The following is a 15,363-nucleotide window of genomic DNA, read 5'->3' as shown; positions in this document are numbered from 1 at the left end:
GAGTTCTGAGAATGCATTGGCGCTTTAGATTGAATTAATGATTTCTCAGCTGAGAAACCACCGAAAAAATGTTCCACCAAATCCGAGCATGAGATTGATGATGTCAAGACTTCCCTGATCATCCCAAGTTGACCCCTGTGACAGTTGGATGTGGCTGAAAATAAGGTGTGGCGTCCACGGATTTCAAAGCACGCGATAACCCCCCGCATGCACGCGATAGCGAAACAGTTATCAATTAGTAAGAGCCCCCGAGAGCCGCGACTTTCCTTTATCAACGTTAACGACACAATCACGGATACCAACCGCAGAACCAGGTAGTGTCGACATCTTTGAGTTGGAACCATGGCAGCACAAAAAGACTTGGAAAGCCAGCCGCAGCAGTCGGACGAGCGGACCCCGCTCCTGGGGACATCCGCCGAGGCCGGATCAAGCCAGCAGCCGGTAGAGCATCGGAACGACGATAACGGAGCCAACGAAGGCATTCAAGATCCGGAGCAGGTGCCCCTCATCACGGGCCAGAATGGAGAGGAAAAGAAAGAGAGGACGACTAGCTGGTGGTTATGGCGGGCGTTCTGGGCTGTTCTCGCCATCTTCGTCCTGGCTGTCTTTATCAAAGGCTGGATTGATGCCAAAGATACTAACGTAAGTCGGTTGGACGATGGGTCAAGCAAACCAATAACTGACACATTGTCACTTAGTTTGACCTCAAAGCAGCTCTTATGAGAGCTCTAGGTGGTGGCTTGAGTGGTGCCGCGGCTATGGTCTTGCAAGTTTTAACGCTCATGGTACGTACATGAGTGAGAATAGGCGGAAGACGAGGCTTTGTTGCCAGTGAGTAGGGACGTTACTAATTGCATATTACCACTAGCCCATCCGAACTATCATGAACTATCAGTATCGTTTTGGATCCGGCTTCAGGGAGGCAACTCGCACTCTTTATGAAGATGGAGGAGTGCGCAGGTACTACCAGGGAATCGGAGCCGCACTGATTCAGGGTATGCGGCGCATGCACCTTTCTTGTTGATGCCATCATGTCAGAGTTGTGCTCACATATCTGTGAATAGGACCGGTCTCCCGCTTCGGTGACACTGCCGCTAACGCAGGTATCCTTGCCCTCCTCGAGTCGAATTCGTTCTTGAATCAGCTCCCTACCCTCATCAAGACCATCTTTGCCTCTCTTTGGTAAGCTTTTCAATACCTTCATCCTATTCGCTCAACCGTAAAGCCATCATTAGAACGAATGCTGATGTAGAGTGACTTTGAAGTGCTGCTGCCTTCCGCATGATCTTAACTCCCATCGATACCTTGAAGACGACGTTGCAGGCCCAGGGAGCGAAGGGTACCGCTATTTTGAGACAGCGCGTCAAGACAAATGGCATCGGTAGCTTGTGGTGGGGAGCTTTTGCGACTGCCGCCGCCACATTTGTCGGCCACTACCCTTGGTTTGGCACCGTCAGTTCAAGACTTTTCCTACACTGCAGGTGCAAGTCAAAACTAACGATCGTTGGTAGTACAATTACCTTTCCGCCAACATTCCCGAACCGGACAAGAGTGATATCTTTGTTTGGCTTTTGCGTCTTGCTTTCATTGGATTTTGCGCCTCCGTCATCTCTGATTCTGTTTCCAACTCGTTGAGAGTGGTAAAGACCTACAGACAAGTCAACGACACGCAGATTTCGTACTGTACGTCAACGCTTCTCCTGATGAACCCTGTCAAATATTCTCTATGTGCTTGTCTTACTGACTGGAACATTGCCAAAATTGCAGCCCAAGCCGCAAAGATCGTCATACAAAGAGAAGGCTTCCTCGGCTTCCTCGGACGTGGCCTCAAGACCCGAATCTTGGCCAACGGTCTTCAGGGCGTGTTGTTCTCTATCCTTTGGAAGTTATTCCTCGACCTGTGAGTTACACGCCGGCTGCCTCCTTACATAACAGTTCTAACTCTGAACAGCTGGGAGAAGAAGACACACTCTTAGTGTTCATCACATTGGATCTTGCTGGACAGCCCTGAAAAAGGTAAAGGAGGAATTTAAGAACCATCTAGCTCTCTGCGAGCAATCATTATAGAGAAGGAACGAAGAATGCCCTGAAGGGGCAATATAGATGGGCATTGTCATAATTTGAGTATGAGAGTTGTATTTACATGGAGTATGAAGTGTGCATTCGCGTTGGTGCGGAGCTCATTCGATATCTACTGCCTCAAAGTCAGCCGCTTCTTGCTATCCGGCAGTCTGGCCAGCAAATTCGACCCCAACAGCTCGAGCTGGCACACATGGGGTCTCTGGTGTAGCAAAAGACGAAAAAGGAGAGTGTCCCTCGCGAAAACTGCTCCAATCAAGTACCTCCTATAGTAAGTGGGTGAGTGGTGCTGGTGTCCGTCCTAAGAAAGTTCAACCAGTCCACGGTCTTATGCATCAACCCCTCCTCCAACTTTGTGTTACCCATGACGTGGTAATTTGTTATCAGATGTAGAGACAAATGTGAGTGGCAGCTTGATACCGCAAAGAAACCCACCCTAGAGCCAAGACATATGTATGTCTGACCTGGGAGTATGACCGAACCGACGGGCCCGAAGGACCTGATTTATACCCGCGGTTCTAGTTGAAATTAGAGTGCAAGGTAAGGGTGATCGACAGTCTTCTAGTCCTCGAAAATATCTTCCACTTCTGAACGCCTTCGGAAGCACGTTTCGGCAAGTATATGCGCCCATTTACTTTAGAAAATTCAGCCCATGCATGAATTGTGTCACAGTGAGGAAAGTGCGGATAGAGGTTCCGTTCATTCCTGTCGTATCACAAGTACATAGTCCGTCACTTGGGCTTGCGTCCCCAACAATGATGATTCCGTTGGTCGTCGTTCTCGAAAGAGCTTGACCCGCTTATACGGAAAGCGATAGAAATCAGGGTATTTATCTCACTCGAGCCTTGCTTGGAAGGTACATAGTCATTAGTCCCCGACTTGTAGCTTGGTGGCACATACAGCCGGGATATGCAGCGAGCTACTTGGCACATAACAGTTGTGGTCAACTGAAATTTTGAGCACTGCGAAGTAAATCAAAAGCCGTGGTTTGTTGATTCTAAAGATGCCAGATCCTTGCTAGTCGCTTTGTCTGCATGCTACAAGGCGTCTCTAGGCTAAATCCAATGTAACCCAGGCCGGCTCTGATGTGCGAAGAAGGTTGGAGCTACCTCGAGGGAGACATCAGGCAGCTTGTTCGGATTTTGTTCTAGAGACTTAGGCGATCGACTGGAGCTGAGAAGCTTGTCTTCAATTAGATACAGTGGCTTTTCCTTCTCGGATGTCCCACTCAGAGGCGCAGGATAAAGTAGATCGAACTGGAGCCGGATCCGGTTCGTGATCTCCAGTGCCTACCATGTTTCAATCTTTTTCGAGAACATGAAATGCCGAACGCATTCTGTCTAGTAAAAAGGCGTTGTCAATACAGAAACTAATGTCAATTGTCTCGTATTGACGTGGCCTTCACTCTTTTGAGGTGACAGGGTTTATGAAAACGACGCTGATAAGGCACAATTACGACAGAAGCCGAATTATGTGGCGAGCCCTCGCGGGATGTCCAATCCTGAGGAAGATCACGGAATCTTCTCGTATGGAGTTGAATGTGGCTTCAAGATATCGTTGAGAATTAAAGACACTAAGAAAGCCCACGAACCAATGGGGCAATCCCGCTGTCAAAACCCCGGCTAAGAAGGTTGAGGTTCCACATCTACCTACGGACTTCCCCAGTCCCCGCTCCGCATTCTGGCATCACAGTGACTAATTACGATTTGGACCGGCTACCTAGACTTCTGGTCCCCCTTGCAGCTGCTTCCTTCTGCCTCGTTCATGTCAATTACTCCCTAGAGTGGGAGTCGCTGCCTGGCGCGCGCGCCGACGCGGGAGGCTTCCGCGACCAGTCTGTTCGTCCCGTCTCGCGATCTCGCGAGTTCGATGTCATCCGAGGTGTCCAATCACTAGCATGCGAGATGACATCTGATGTATCCAGTCGCTGAATATCTCACACAACCCAATGAACATTTCAAGAGGCTCGCCCCCACAGGTTAAGAAGTATCTTTCGGCGATCTTTGCCCCGCGGGGCAGAGGGGGCGCCATGACTGCATGTCAGCACGGCACTGAGAGTGCCGCCTGTTTTAGCAGACTACTGTCCAATCTCGTATCTTACTGCGTCAAAAGCGCGAGTTCGTCCTGAGACTCTCACTGGCACGAAACTACAGGTACAGTGTCATGTCGTGCACGTAGTAAGCCCTTATAGTGCATACCCGCGCTCCTGATGGCTCGTTCCCGCGCGTGCTCGGACGAATTTAACGAGCCAATCTCGTACAAGCTATCTCGAGAATTCCAACGTCATGTTTGAATTAGTTTAGTATAACCAGAGAGGAATCTGAAGTTGATAAACGTAAACAAAGTGAGAGAATTAGGCATGTGACGGAATATTTTGCTAGACCTTTAGCGCAACTCTGGATGGTGTCAAGGGTCCTAGACGGAATTGGCTGTGGCCAAGTCACGATGTGACACTGCCCCTGCCATGCGGTGCAGGCGTATTTTCTATCCCTGTTTGTAAATCCTGCAGGTCTCTCATCGGAACGATTGAGCCTGTCAATGGGGTCTTGAGACATATCCCGCCCTACTGATTTGCCTCATCGATAAAACTGAGCGCAACAACAGGCTGCCATCTTTTGCTTACACAGGAATGGCCGATGCACCTTTCAGGGCGTCTATTTGCCAGATCGGGAAAGTCAGCGACGAAACGTGCGAGCATCTAGAGCTAGGATATCACTTGGCGGCGATGTTCATGGCTGAAAGGAAGCACAGATGCGAGGGAGGCTTATCCTACAGACCCATAGCTCGCTCTGCTTCGGACTTCACGGAGTCAATATCGTGCGATTCCATTCCGAAAGCAGGCAATCGCATGATTTTGATGCCCGTTTAAGGCGTTCCGAATCGAACTCATGTACACGTCGCGCCGTGTAACAAGCATCGCTATGCGGTCTCCGGCGTGATGAAGAGCGTTTGAACGCTCCCATTTGTTGTTTTCCCGCACTTTCAGCTGGGAATGCCGATGACATTCAAATCCTGATCTCTTCACAGAAAGGAACTTTGGATGGTCTCGACCAAGTCGACCCATCCAAAGGTCTTCCGGCAAGTTTACCAGCCCTACATGCAGCAAGGTTGAGTAACTGCTTCTCGGAATCTCGGGTAGTCACGTAGCAGTATATCTATCTGCAATGCCACCCCTCCACTGTCTCCATTTCCCCTTCCTGGCTCCCAAGAGCATTCACTGTCACCCTCTTCTCAAGCAGGAAACTTTGAGAGCCTCATTATGGAGAGCTTTACTCTCGTCATATTTTATCTTGGCATCCTAGTGGTGCCTGGTTTCCTATTCTCTTCCCTCCGACGCTTGCTAGGATGGTCCACAAAAACCTCCGTGGATGGCAAGACATCCAAGTCTCCTGCCAGATTCCCTGGTCCCAAGCAATACCCAGTCGTCGGCCGTGTACATGACTTGCCCAGATTTGCCATGTGGCTCAAGCTCAAGGAATGGGCAGATGAGTTCGGGCCAATCTATCAAACCAGCATGCTTGGCCAGAAGTTCGTAATCATTTCTGACGAAGGAATGGCTCAAGATCTCCTCATCAAAGATGGCAACAAATTCGCCGGAAGACCCCAGATCAGGGCGCTCATTGATCATAAGTTGGGTCCGGCATACTCTGCTTTGATGGACCGCCATGGTGAGTGACACAATAACCATGATTAATTTGACAATCGACCCGAGGCTGAGTTGATCAACAGACACTTGGAAACATCAAAGAAAATGGGTCCATGCGGCTATGGCGGCTGCTCATCAGCATCACTTCTATGGTCATATCGAGAACGAGGTCAAGCGGTGGCTGGTGACCCTCCTTGTCGACCCAGAGAAATTTCACGGCAACACTCGCGAGCTGACAGGGCGCATCATCAGTCGCCTTGCTTGGGATGACTCCACACAAGGACGGGCCTATGGCGAGAGTGCCATTGAGACCTTGACAAGGATGTCCATCTCTGGCCCCATTGTCAACACCATGACACCACTATGGCACATTGCAGACCTCGTTCGATACAATCCTTGGCGCAAGTACGAAGTGAACCGAGATAAGAACCAGCGTGCTTGGTGGTTGAAAACATTCAGGCTCTCCAAGGCAAGATATCTGAGAGGAGACTTGCCATCAGACACATGGACCTACCGGTACTTCGAGCAGCTACAGAAGAGTGGAAATGAGACTCTTAAGCAGACTGAAAAGGCCGAAGACTTCGCAGCCTGCATGCTTGGCTTCCAGTGTCTTGTTGGAGTGGTCACTATTTCTGGGCCTATGCAGTTCTTCTTGATGTGCATGGCGCTTCACCCCGAGTGGTTGAAGAAATGCCAAGAGGAAATTGACAGGGCCTGTGGCGATAGGATGCCAACTCGTGACGACTTCGCCGAACTTCCAACCGTAAGAGCTTGTTTGAAAGAGACCCTCCGGTGGAGGTCTGGGGTGCCTCTTGGTAAGTAGACCGTTGCAGAGATGAGGAGCTTTGAGTTGATATGAGTACTGACTACATCTGTTCAGGGGTTCCCCATCAATGCGAGCAGGATTCTGAATTCCGCGGCGTCAGAATCGAGAAAGGAACAATTATCCTTGCATGCGAGTGGTATGTCACCCCGCGCTGATCTTGACCAAGCCTTGATTGACGCGACCCAACTGCAGGAACATCAACCGTGTCCCGGAAAAGTACCCCGACCCAGAACATTACCGCCCGGATCGCTACCTAGACCCCAGCTTTCCCACGTATCAGGAGCCTCTCAGCCGGTACCCGAACTTCCGCGATGGTGTCGGCATGCATACGTTTGGGTGGGGTCGTCGAACATGCCTGGGCCAGAACCTAGTAGATGACGAGATGTTCGTCGCTGGAGCAGGCGTATGCTGGGCCTTTGACATGAGCCTCAAGAAATGCCCCTCCACTGGCGAGGACGTGACGTTTGATACGCAGGCGACGAACTCCAACGTCATTCTGGAGCCTCTGCCATTCCCAATGCAGTTCAAGATCAGAAGCCCTGAGCGAGCTAAAGAGGTGTTTGAGGGGTACAATGCCGTCAGGGATGCTCTGAAGGTTTGAGCAAGTCTAAAGCAATGATGTGATTCAAGATTGTGTTACATAGATAAAGTAAAGAACAGTGTCATGTTGTAACAAACCTATGCAGCAAGTCCATATCCAGTTGGTATTGTGATCCTATTTCTTACGGTACACATCTCCCGTTCTCTCAATTTCAAGGTTTGCGTCCTTACCACGACCCTCCTTTTCGAACTGTCTTACGAGGGGCAAAACCTCCCGTCCAAATTGCTCAATCTCTTCATCGTAATGTAAGAAGGCAGTGAGCACTAGGTTAACACCCAAACTCTTCAACAAAACAAGTCGCTCAGCAACTTGCTCCTTAGTACCAATGAGCTTTGTCTTGAAGCCATCGTTGTACTGTACCAAGTCGTCGAACTTGCTATCGGCCCACATGCCCTTCTTGTTTGAGGTGCTGGCCCCAGCTTCCTGAACAGAGGCCCGGAACGCCTCGACGGCCTCCTTGTCCGCCTTGCCTTGGATCTCCTGCAACACGCGAACGGCCTCTTCTTCTGTTTCACGAACGATGACAAAGCCATTCACCGCGAAGCGCACCTGGTCCTCGCGGCCGACCTTTGCCGCGCGGGCCTTTACGTCCGCAATCTGGTTACGGAAACCATCGAGGTCGTTGCCGTTCATGAAGTACCAGTCACTGACCTCGGCGCCATTGTTTCTGGCGTCGTCGCTGTTGCCGCCCTGGAAGATCTCGGGATGAGGTTTCTGGACTGGCTTAGGATTGAGCACATAGTTCCTGTAGCGGTAAAAGTCACCGCCGAAGGTAAATCCTGTGTCCTCGGGTGCGGTCCAGATGCCTTTGAGACAGCGGATGAACTCATTGCTGCGACGGTAACGCTCAGCATGCTCCAACCACCACTCGCCGATGGCTGTAAATTCGCCCTTGAACCAACCGCTCACGATGTTAACGGCAATGCGGCCATTGCTGTAGTGGTCGATGCTGGCGATCTGCTTCGCCACCGTCGTGGGATTCCAGGGCCCAGGGAGAATAGCAGCAATGATCTTCACTGTGTCTGTGGCTTGGAGAATTGCCTGAGAGAAGGACACAGACTCATGTTGGTTTGCAGCACCGTATCCAGACGTGAAGCGAATCTGCGTGAGGCCGTACTCGATACCAGCTTGCTCCGCAGCCTTGGCGTATTTGACGTTGCTAGCTAGGTCCCAGTTTGTCCTCTGCGGGATCTTGCTGATTATCAAGCCACCCGAGACATTGGGTACCCAGTATCTGTCAAGTTAGCTATTTGTCTGAAACCTTTGAGGAGGGGATACCTACGCGAAAAGCAGTCGTTCAGGGTCGCTATTGAGGGGATGTGGTTGAGCGGTCATTTTCGCTGCGACGATGTGAAAACCGTAGGGTCTGTGGCTGCCAATTTTGGACGTCAATTGTGATTGCAAGAAGCGATCAAGTCCCTTTTCACTTTGACCTGGTAACACTGAAGTAGATTGAGTTTGAACGATGTTGACCAAGCACACTTTGGAGACGGGGAACGGAAGAGTGGCAGGTTCTCAAATCCTATCATCAAGGACGGTGACATAGCAACAATGACAGAAGAGGAGATGTGACCAGCAGATATCAAACCATCATTCTGCATCTACTAGGATGCAGCTATGCTGGCGCGTTCTGCGCGATATATCCAGATCGACATTGCGGAGGAAGTTCCGTCGAATTGACGATATTGGCGAACCTATGCCTAGCTCTGACGTGATTTCCAAATACCACATTACGACGCATGCCGGAATTTAAATTGATACAATCGGAGCCAGTCACGGCACTTGAAGAGGCATGTGGTGCTGAGGGAAAAGGCTATGTGCCTTGCCGCTCACCCGTCCTCTCCAAGTGCGGCAATTGCACCATTATCGACTCAATGGCGAGATCGCCAGATCCCCGTTGACTGGGGTTTCCCCACGCTTCGATGGCTGCATCCACCCCAACATGGCGCGATGTGGGATTGAACCAAGATCTGCGAACTTTAATCTCAATCAATTCATTGAGACGAGTCTGAGCTTTCTAAGGTCTCATTGCAATGAGCAAGGATAGCGCAAATTTTCGGAAAACTCACTGACACCAGGGCCATGTCGTCGGGTTCATAACTAAGTTCTGTTTGATTCATCTGCTGAAGGATCCGAAAGACAGACCTGCGCCTGCAACTCTCCTTGTTGTCTTCCTTCTTTCAATTTCTCTCGTCTATTGTCCTACTCCAACTACAATGTCCATTTACTCTTCACCCCCCAATGGGGCAAGCGAGAAAGGGGTCGAGTCTGTCAAGCCAGAGCCTACCTTGGAGAGATTCGAGACGCTTAACCATGGGCCTCGATTCACTGCACCAAGACCGCTTCCTACAGCAGCGGTGAGTACCCCTTTTCGCGAATTTGCGATCCTTCCAAACATGTTGACTGATCAAAAAGCCTATAGACCTCACTTCCGATCGGAGCTTTCTCTACAACCTTGACGACGCTTTCCCTGAGTCTAATGGAGTGGCGAGGAGTGACAACAACTAACGTCTATATCGCAAACTTTTTCTTTCTAGCTGCCTTTGGCCTAGTAATATCTGCGCAGTGGGAGCTTACGGGAGGAAACGGCTTTGGTTACAGTGTCTTCAGTGCTTTCGGTAAGCTCGAATGAGATGGCTTTCAACGCCTCCTCGACTGACAATCAGCGTACAGGCCTCTTTTACGCAGGTTACGGTGCCATATTAACTCCCTCTTTTGGGGTTTCAGCAGCATATGGCGATGATACCCAGCAGTTGAACAATGCTCTCGGACTTTTCATGATCAGTGAGTGATGTTATCAATCGTTGCAGTCAAAAATTAAGACTAACGCAATGACTCTCGCGCAGTTTGGAGTGTCTTCGTTCTCGCCTACCTAGTCGCCACCATACCGACAAATATCGTTTACATCCTGATCTTCATCTTCGTTGAGTTATGCTTCGTACTGGTTGCTGCTAGCTACTTTGCTGCTGCCGATGGTCATGATAGCGCATCGGTTGGACTGAAGAAGAGTGGTGGCGTTTTCGCGTTCCTCGCTGGGCTTGTTGGATGGTAGGTTTCTAGCTGTTGCAGAGAACAATTTTGCTCAACTAACACAACTCAGGTATCTGACTTTCCACCTCTTGCTAAAGGACTCTTTGGTAGAGTTACCATTGGGTGATACTTCTCAGTATTTCCCCAAGACTCGGAAGAAGACCGAGTAGCTTGCCAGATTGAGGCAACAGTGCAATTTATTGATAGACCTGATGAATGAGGCATTTGTATCGAAGTGGTAGTCACTAGTCATATGGTCAAAATGTAGATACCAGACGTTATCTAATTGCAAAATTTGTGTCTCTCCTCTAGGAATTAACATTCATCCTACGGTCCAATCTAGGTGTCAGCTGTTTATATTCATTGAAGTCCTTAAATCGCAGAGAGTCGATTTGGCGGGAGAGGAAAACAACATAACGGGACATGACATCTTCTGTCATCCATCTTCCTTGGCCGGCTGGATTGATGTTACAGGTAACAAAGATTGACGACTAACCTCGGGGTTTCAGAGCAGCCCATAGTCAGAAACTCAATTGAATAAAATTCTTGTACAATGAAGCCTGATTGGTGCACTGCAAAGATATGCCGCGATTGCTGCAGAATAGCGTATATGGTGCCATCCTGGTGCTCGCAGACCCCTCTTTCGAGAACTCTCTGCGACAAGTCAGAGCAGCTGCCGAAACAATGATACTTTCAACATCAGATAGAATATCTGCCCGATCACGAAAGTCTTCTGAACAGGCAATTGTCCCTGGACAAAGGTAGTTAAGCTCCAATGTGACCTTATCCCTGCATGCCTCATTACCTGTCGGTATGGGGTTGGGGGCCAGACGCGGAGGTGCGAAGTACACCCACGCGCGCATCCTAAGTCGTTGCGATTGCGACATATGACAACATAGCTGTGGACCCTCGCGCCACTGGCGACGGCGGAACGGAGTGCCGGCTATCGCTGAACCGTTAGGCTACGGAGGCGGCACGGGCGGGCGTGTTTGAGCATATTTAGATACATGGTGGCGCAATTTGACATCAAAGATAGAAGGGAGACAATATTCATCCAGTCCTCTTACACATCAGTCAACCGGTTCCCGCCTGTTGCGGATTTCTACTCGCTTTTATTCCTCCCCAAATTCATGCGACAAGACAGCCATTCCTTCGGAGAACCCAAGAATCTAATCCCCAAGGTCGTACAAAATGAGTAGCAACGCTCGTTCGGTTCCTGCAACCGACCCCAAAGTGTACGACGAGTACCAGCAGAAGTGGTCGTCACTTCCTGCGGACGAAGCAGCGTGGCTTCAGCGAGCCAAACACGTTGCAGATGTGCTAGCCGTAGATGCCGCGCAGCGTGAGAGGGAGAATAAGTCACCTAGAGCTGAGATTGCGCTGCTGAAGCATTCTGGTCTTCTCAAAGTCCTGGGATGGAAAAAGTATGGCGGTGGTGAGCAGCCGTGGAGCGTCGGCTACAAGGTGATTCGCGAGGTTGCCAAGGGAGACGGGTGAGTTTGACCGAAAATTGAGTACTTTTGCGAGTTGAATTTCTGATGTACTGGAATAGATCAATTGGCATGCTTCTGGGATACCATTTGCTCTGGTCAACGACGGCCAACGTCATTGGCAGCTCTGAGCAGGCAGACCGCACTCAGGATCTCATCATTTCCAACAACTACTTTGTCGGTGGTGCCGTGAACCCTCGCGACAGCGATCACAAGATCACTTCAGACGGCGACAACGTCATCTTCAATGGCTTCAAGAACTTCAACACCGGTGGAGTTATCTCCGACTTGACTGTTCTCGAAGGTGTACTTGAGGGTACGGATGACCACCTGTATGCGTTGGTGAAGACTGACCAGCCGGGAATTATCTTTTCTCACAACTGGGATAATGTTGGCCTGCGTCTGAGTGAGTCGGGAAGCGTCAAGATTGAGAACGTCACTGCGCCCTGGTCTGATGCACTAGGATGGAATGCCGCCGAGAAAAAGCCAGATGACTCGATTCTCAAAATCCCGTTTGCAAGTCTGCTTCTTCCCACGTAAGAACCCAATTCTCAACACTTGAATAGCAAAATCTGACTTTAGGGACAGGATTCAACTCGTTTTCAGCAACTTCTACATCGGTATTGCATGGGGTGCGTTGGATTTTGCCTCAGCCTACACTAGAAAAAACACGCGGGCCTGGCCCTTCGGCGGTGATGTAAGTGTTAGAACAGCTCTAATCAATTATACCCATAAAATGCTCACAGCGGACTTCAGAACAAGGAGAAGGCCGAGGATGAGTTTTATATCCTGTCCACTTACGGAAACTTCCTAGCTCACCTCCGTGCAGCCGATGCACTTGCCGACAAGGCTGGTCTCGAGATTGATGCATTGTACAAGTACTCTGGAGATCCATCAACTAGGGCCAAGGTCACTGCAAAGGCTCGAGGAGAAGCAGCGGAGTGGGTTGCTAGTGTCAAGGTCACGGCAACTGACACGGGACTTCGGGTTACGTCCGGTGTGTTCGAGGTGACGGGCGCGAAAGCCACCGGAACTAAGGTTGGCCTTGACAGATTCTGGAGGGATATCAGGACACACAGTCTGCATGATCCTGTGTCTTACAAAAATCGTGAGCTCGGTAGATATCAGCTGCTGGGCGAGATTCCCGAGCCGACATGGTACACTTAGAGAAGACACCAGGCGGAAGTATCAATGAATATAACGCATTTTGAGCCTTAAATTTCTCTCATCCCCATTAGACTAATCATCGCTCAGAGCTTGTGAAATATGAACCTTCCCCACTGCCCTCTTATTGGCTTGAACCAATAGTCTAGATGTCTATACTTACAGGTCCATATCGTGGAATTGTGAAAATGCTTGATAACTTCATATAGAGATTTTACAGAGAGATCGACGCATCGGCAAACTTACTCTTGCCACGAATAAGCTTTCCATATTTGAAGAATAGGTAAGGAAAGACCATCATTCCAATAGCCAAGAAGCCTAAAAGTGATGAGGCCCATTGAAACCCGAGCCTCACGTACATCTGATTTCCAAACAGCGGAAATGCAGCTATGAAGGAATCAGTCAATTATGTACGAAGACTCTGCAATTCGTCAGGGGACACTTACCAGCCGCCAGGCAACGGACAAAAGAATTGGCAGCTAGCGCACTGGCAGCATACCTGGGATAAGCTTCAACCTGTTCTCTGTTAGTGACTTTCTATGTCTTGGTAATTCTTCTCGAGATGTGCTACGCACCAGAAAGGTCCAGATACCAGTGAAAAGAAGGATGTTTCTATTGAGAAGAACATTGTGTTAGTCCAAACTACTGTTGAGAGGGCGCCAACGCTTGCATGTATATGTCAAAGCTCAACAAGACTTACCCAGCCCCGAACATGGCTGTACCAACGATGGGAACTATCCAATGCACCCAAGGGTACATGGACCAACCAAACATGAAAATTCCCACTGGAACAAGAATAGACCCGAACATAGCGGGTGGAAGTCGGAACTCAGGCTCGCTGCCATCTCCATTTTCGCCTTGGCCCTTGTTCTTCAAAATGAGTCTTATCCTGACTTTATGCCATACCGGATCGGTGGCAATACCCAGCAGCATACCAGCCAAGATCCCCAGAAAGCTACAGCCAATTTGATAGAGATTGAAGCCATAAGTCTCTCTAAAAACAAGAGGGAAAGCTCCAAAGAATAAGTATAGTATGCCAAGTAGCAAAGCCGAGAAGAGGCAAAGAGAGAGACACATTGGCTCAAAAATGAGGAGCTGGATGGGCCGCAGTAATGATATCCCAACTGCACCGAGCACAGATTTGGAATGCATCTCCGAAGCTGCTTTCCAACGATCATCCTCGGTTTCTTTCCGAAGATTGCGAGCCTTGTTCCGTAAAAGAATGGGATCTAATAAGCCATGTCAGTTGCGAGTTCTTGGAGGGGGGTCATCAAGCTTACGATAAGTTTCGGGGACAAGAAAGACTATTCCCAGCTCTAGTACAAATGACCACATTATGAGAACGTAGAACGTCCAGCGCCACCCAGTATAATAGTTAATGAATCCGCCTACTAAGGGTCCTAGGCTTGGTCCAATGAACGGACATATGGAAAACAGCAGCATGGGCGCTTGTAATTCGTCGTTTGAAAACAAATCTCGGACGGTTCCAGCGGATACAGCTTGGAAAGCACTCCCTGAGAAACCGTCCAAGAAGCGAAGGATAACTAGTGTGGTGATGTTTCTTGCTGTCGCTTGGGGGATCAGAAAAAGGAGGTGGCAAGTGGACGAGATCAAGTATATCGGCCTCCGCCCATAAAACTCGCTGAGAGGACTGAAGAGCATCGGCCCCAGCGACAAACCGAGAACAAAAGTTGATAGTCCCAGAGTCGAAACAATCCTCGAGTTGTGAAATTCGGCCTCCAAGTTAGGGTATGTTGAAGTGTAAATAGAACTCGCACATGTGCTTTGCAGGTGTAAAGTGTTAGCAGTGACACAGACCCCTAGGGGTTCTAGTGACCATAGATCTTACATGCAGAGCGCCATTTGCGAAACCACCATGGTGATCAACCACTTTCTTGTCTTACCGTAGCTTCTCGGACATAAAGGATCGTTATCGCCATCATCCCAATCTACTAGAAATTGACCTTCGGCGCGTGGCATGATTATGGCCTAAGGTGACGAAACAGAGTCTTCCAAACACTTCGCGAAGGAATTGTACTAGAGTTCACGATGGTTTTTGTCAATTCATAGCGGTTGAACCGTGATAGTGCGCAGTGAAACGAGCCGCAACGCGGCAACGTGTCTCAATGTTGTCAAGATGCGAGTTCGCAGCTACTCGAGCATTACTCCGTTGTTCCGGGCATATTTCCGCCAGTTACATTATCGAATTACTAAGCTACGTCACATGTGTCGTTGTAGATCGGCATCGTTCCATGCGCAGTAACTGGCAACGGAGGCACTAAAGCGGAGGCGGAGACGGAGGTAATAGCGGGACTTGCAACGGAGATGCAACGGATATTACGCTACTCGTGGGCACTCGACATTCATCACCCACTAAAGTAGGTGCATTTCAGCCAAACGACCATGTCACCCAAACGATAAATCATACCGGCGCTAAACAGCGGCAGGTTATTAGGCAATGTTGGTATCCCTATTACAGGGTAATTGGTTCGAACCGTGGGTTGACGAAGAGATCAATTGAACTATA

General features: G+C 49.5%; 6 protein-coding genes across 6 annotated transcripts; 4 read left to right on the top strand and 2 right to left on the bottom strand.

The window, feature by feature from the left end:
• Positions 1 to 342: 342 nt before the first annotated feature.
• Positions 343 to 1,976, top strand: CLUP02_07501 (uncharacterized protein; the record flags this gene model as incomplete). Its single annotated transcript, XM_049286495.1, has 7 exons — positions 343 to 642; positions 699 to 785; positions 869 to 995; positions 1,065 to 1,182; positions 1,266 to 1,452; positions 1,512 to 1,900; positions 1,952 to 1,976. The coding sequence occupies 7 exons, from the start codon at positions 343 to 345 to the stop codon at positions 1,974 to 1,976; spliced, it is 1,233 nt and encodes a 410-aa protein (XP_049143638.1).
• A 3,362-nt stretch (positions 1,977 to 5,338) lies between these two features.
• Positions 5,339 to 7,152, top strand: CLUP02_07500 (cytochrome P450; the record flags this gene model as incomplete). Its single annotated transcript, XM_049286494.1, has 4 exons — positions 5,339 to 5,747; positions 5,809 to 6,540; positions 6,606 to 6,687; positions 6,744 to 7,152. 4 exons carry the CDS (start codon positions 5,339 to 5,341, stop codon positions 7,150 to 7,152), a joined length of 1,632 nt encoding a protein of 543 aa, XP_049143637.1.
• Positions 7,153 to 7,266: 114 nt separating this feature from the next.
• CLUP02_07499 (methanesulfonate monooxygenase) lies at positions 7,267 to 8,487 on the bottom strand (the record flags this gene model as incomplete). Its single annotated transcript, XM_049286493.1, has 2 exons — positions 7,267 to 8,386; positions 8,435 to 8,487. 2 exons carry the CDS (start codon positions 8,485 to 8,487, stop codon positions 7,267 to 7,269), a joined length of 1,173 nt encoding a protein of 390 aa, XP_049143636.1.
• Positions 8,488 to 9,368: 881 nt separating this feature from the next.
• CLUP02_07498 (uncharacterized protein) lies at positions 9,369 to 10,352 on the top strand (the record flags this gene model as incomplete). Its single annotated transcript, XM_049286492.1, has 5 exons — positions 9,369 to 9,509; positions 9,575 to 9,770; positions 9,841 to 9,936; positions 9,999 to 10,200; positions 10,253 to 10,352. The coding sequence occupies 5 exons, from the start codon at positions 9,369 to 9,371 to the stop codon at positions 10,350 to 10,352; spliced, it is 735 nt and encodes a 244-aa protein (XP_049143635.1).
• Positions 10,353 to 11,373: 1,021 nt separating this feature from the next.
• Positions 11,374 to 12,839, top strand: CLUP02_07497 (acyl-CoA dehydrogenase domain-containing protein; the record flags this gene model as incomplete). The annotated part of the gene is made up of 4 exons (XM_049286491.1): positions 11,374 to 11,675; positions 11,735 to 12,208; positions 12,261 to 12,369; positions 12,429 to 12,839. The coding sequence occupies 4 exons, from the start codon at positions 11,374 to 11,376 to the stop codon at positions 12,837 to 12,839; spliced, it is 1,296 nt and encodes a 431-aa protein (XP_049143634.1).
• An 83-nt stretch (positions 12,840 to 12,922) lies between these two features.
• Positions 12,923 to 15,241, bottom strand: CLUP02_07496 (uncharacterized protein; the record flags this gene model as incomplete). Its single annotated transcript, XM_049286490.1, has 11 exons — positions 12,923 to 12,981; positions 13,083 to 13,223; positions 13,283 to 13,352; positions 13,412 to 13,448; positions 13,537 to 13,830; positions 13,912 to 14,065; positions 14,261 to 14,607; positions 14,686 to 14,825; positions 14,885 to 14,958; positions 15,061 to 15,149; positions 15,207 to 15,241. 11 exons carry the CDS (start codon positions 15,239 to 15,241, stop codon positions 12,923 to 12,925), a joined length of 1,440 nt encoding a protein of 479 aa, XP_049143633.1.
• Between the last annotated feature and the right edge of the window lie 122 nt (positions 15,242 to 15,363).

Source organism: Colletotrichum lupini, chromosome 4 (assembly GCF_023278565.1).
Source record: "Colletotrichum lupini chromosome 4, complete sequence".
Taxonomy (NCBI): domain Eukaryota; kingdom Fungi; phylum Ascomycota; class Sordariomycetes; order Glomerellales; family Glomerellaceae; genus Colletotrichum; species Colletotrichum lupini.
The sequence above is the reverse complement of the archived record's forward strand: the minus strand, read 5'-3'. Positions and strand labels throughout refer to the sequence as shown.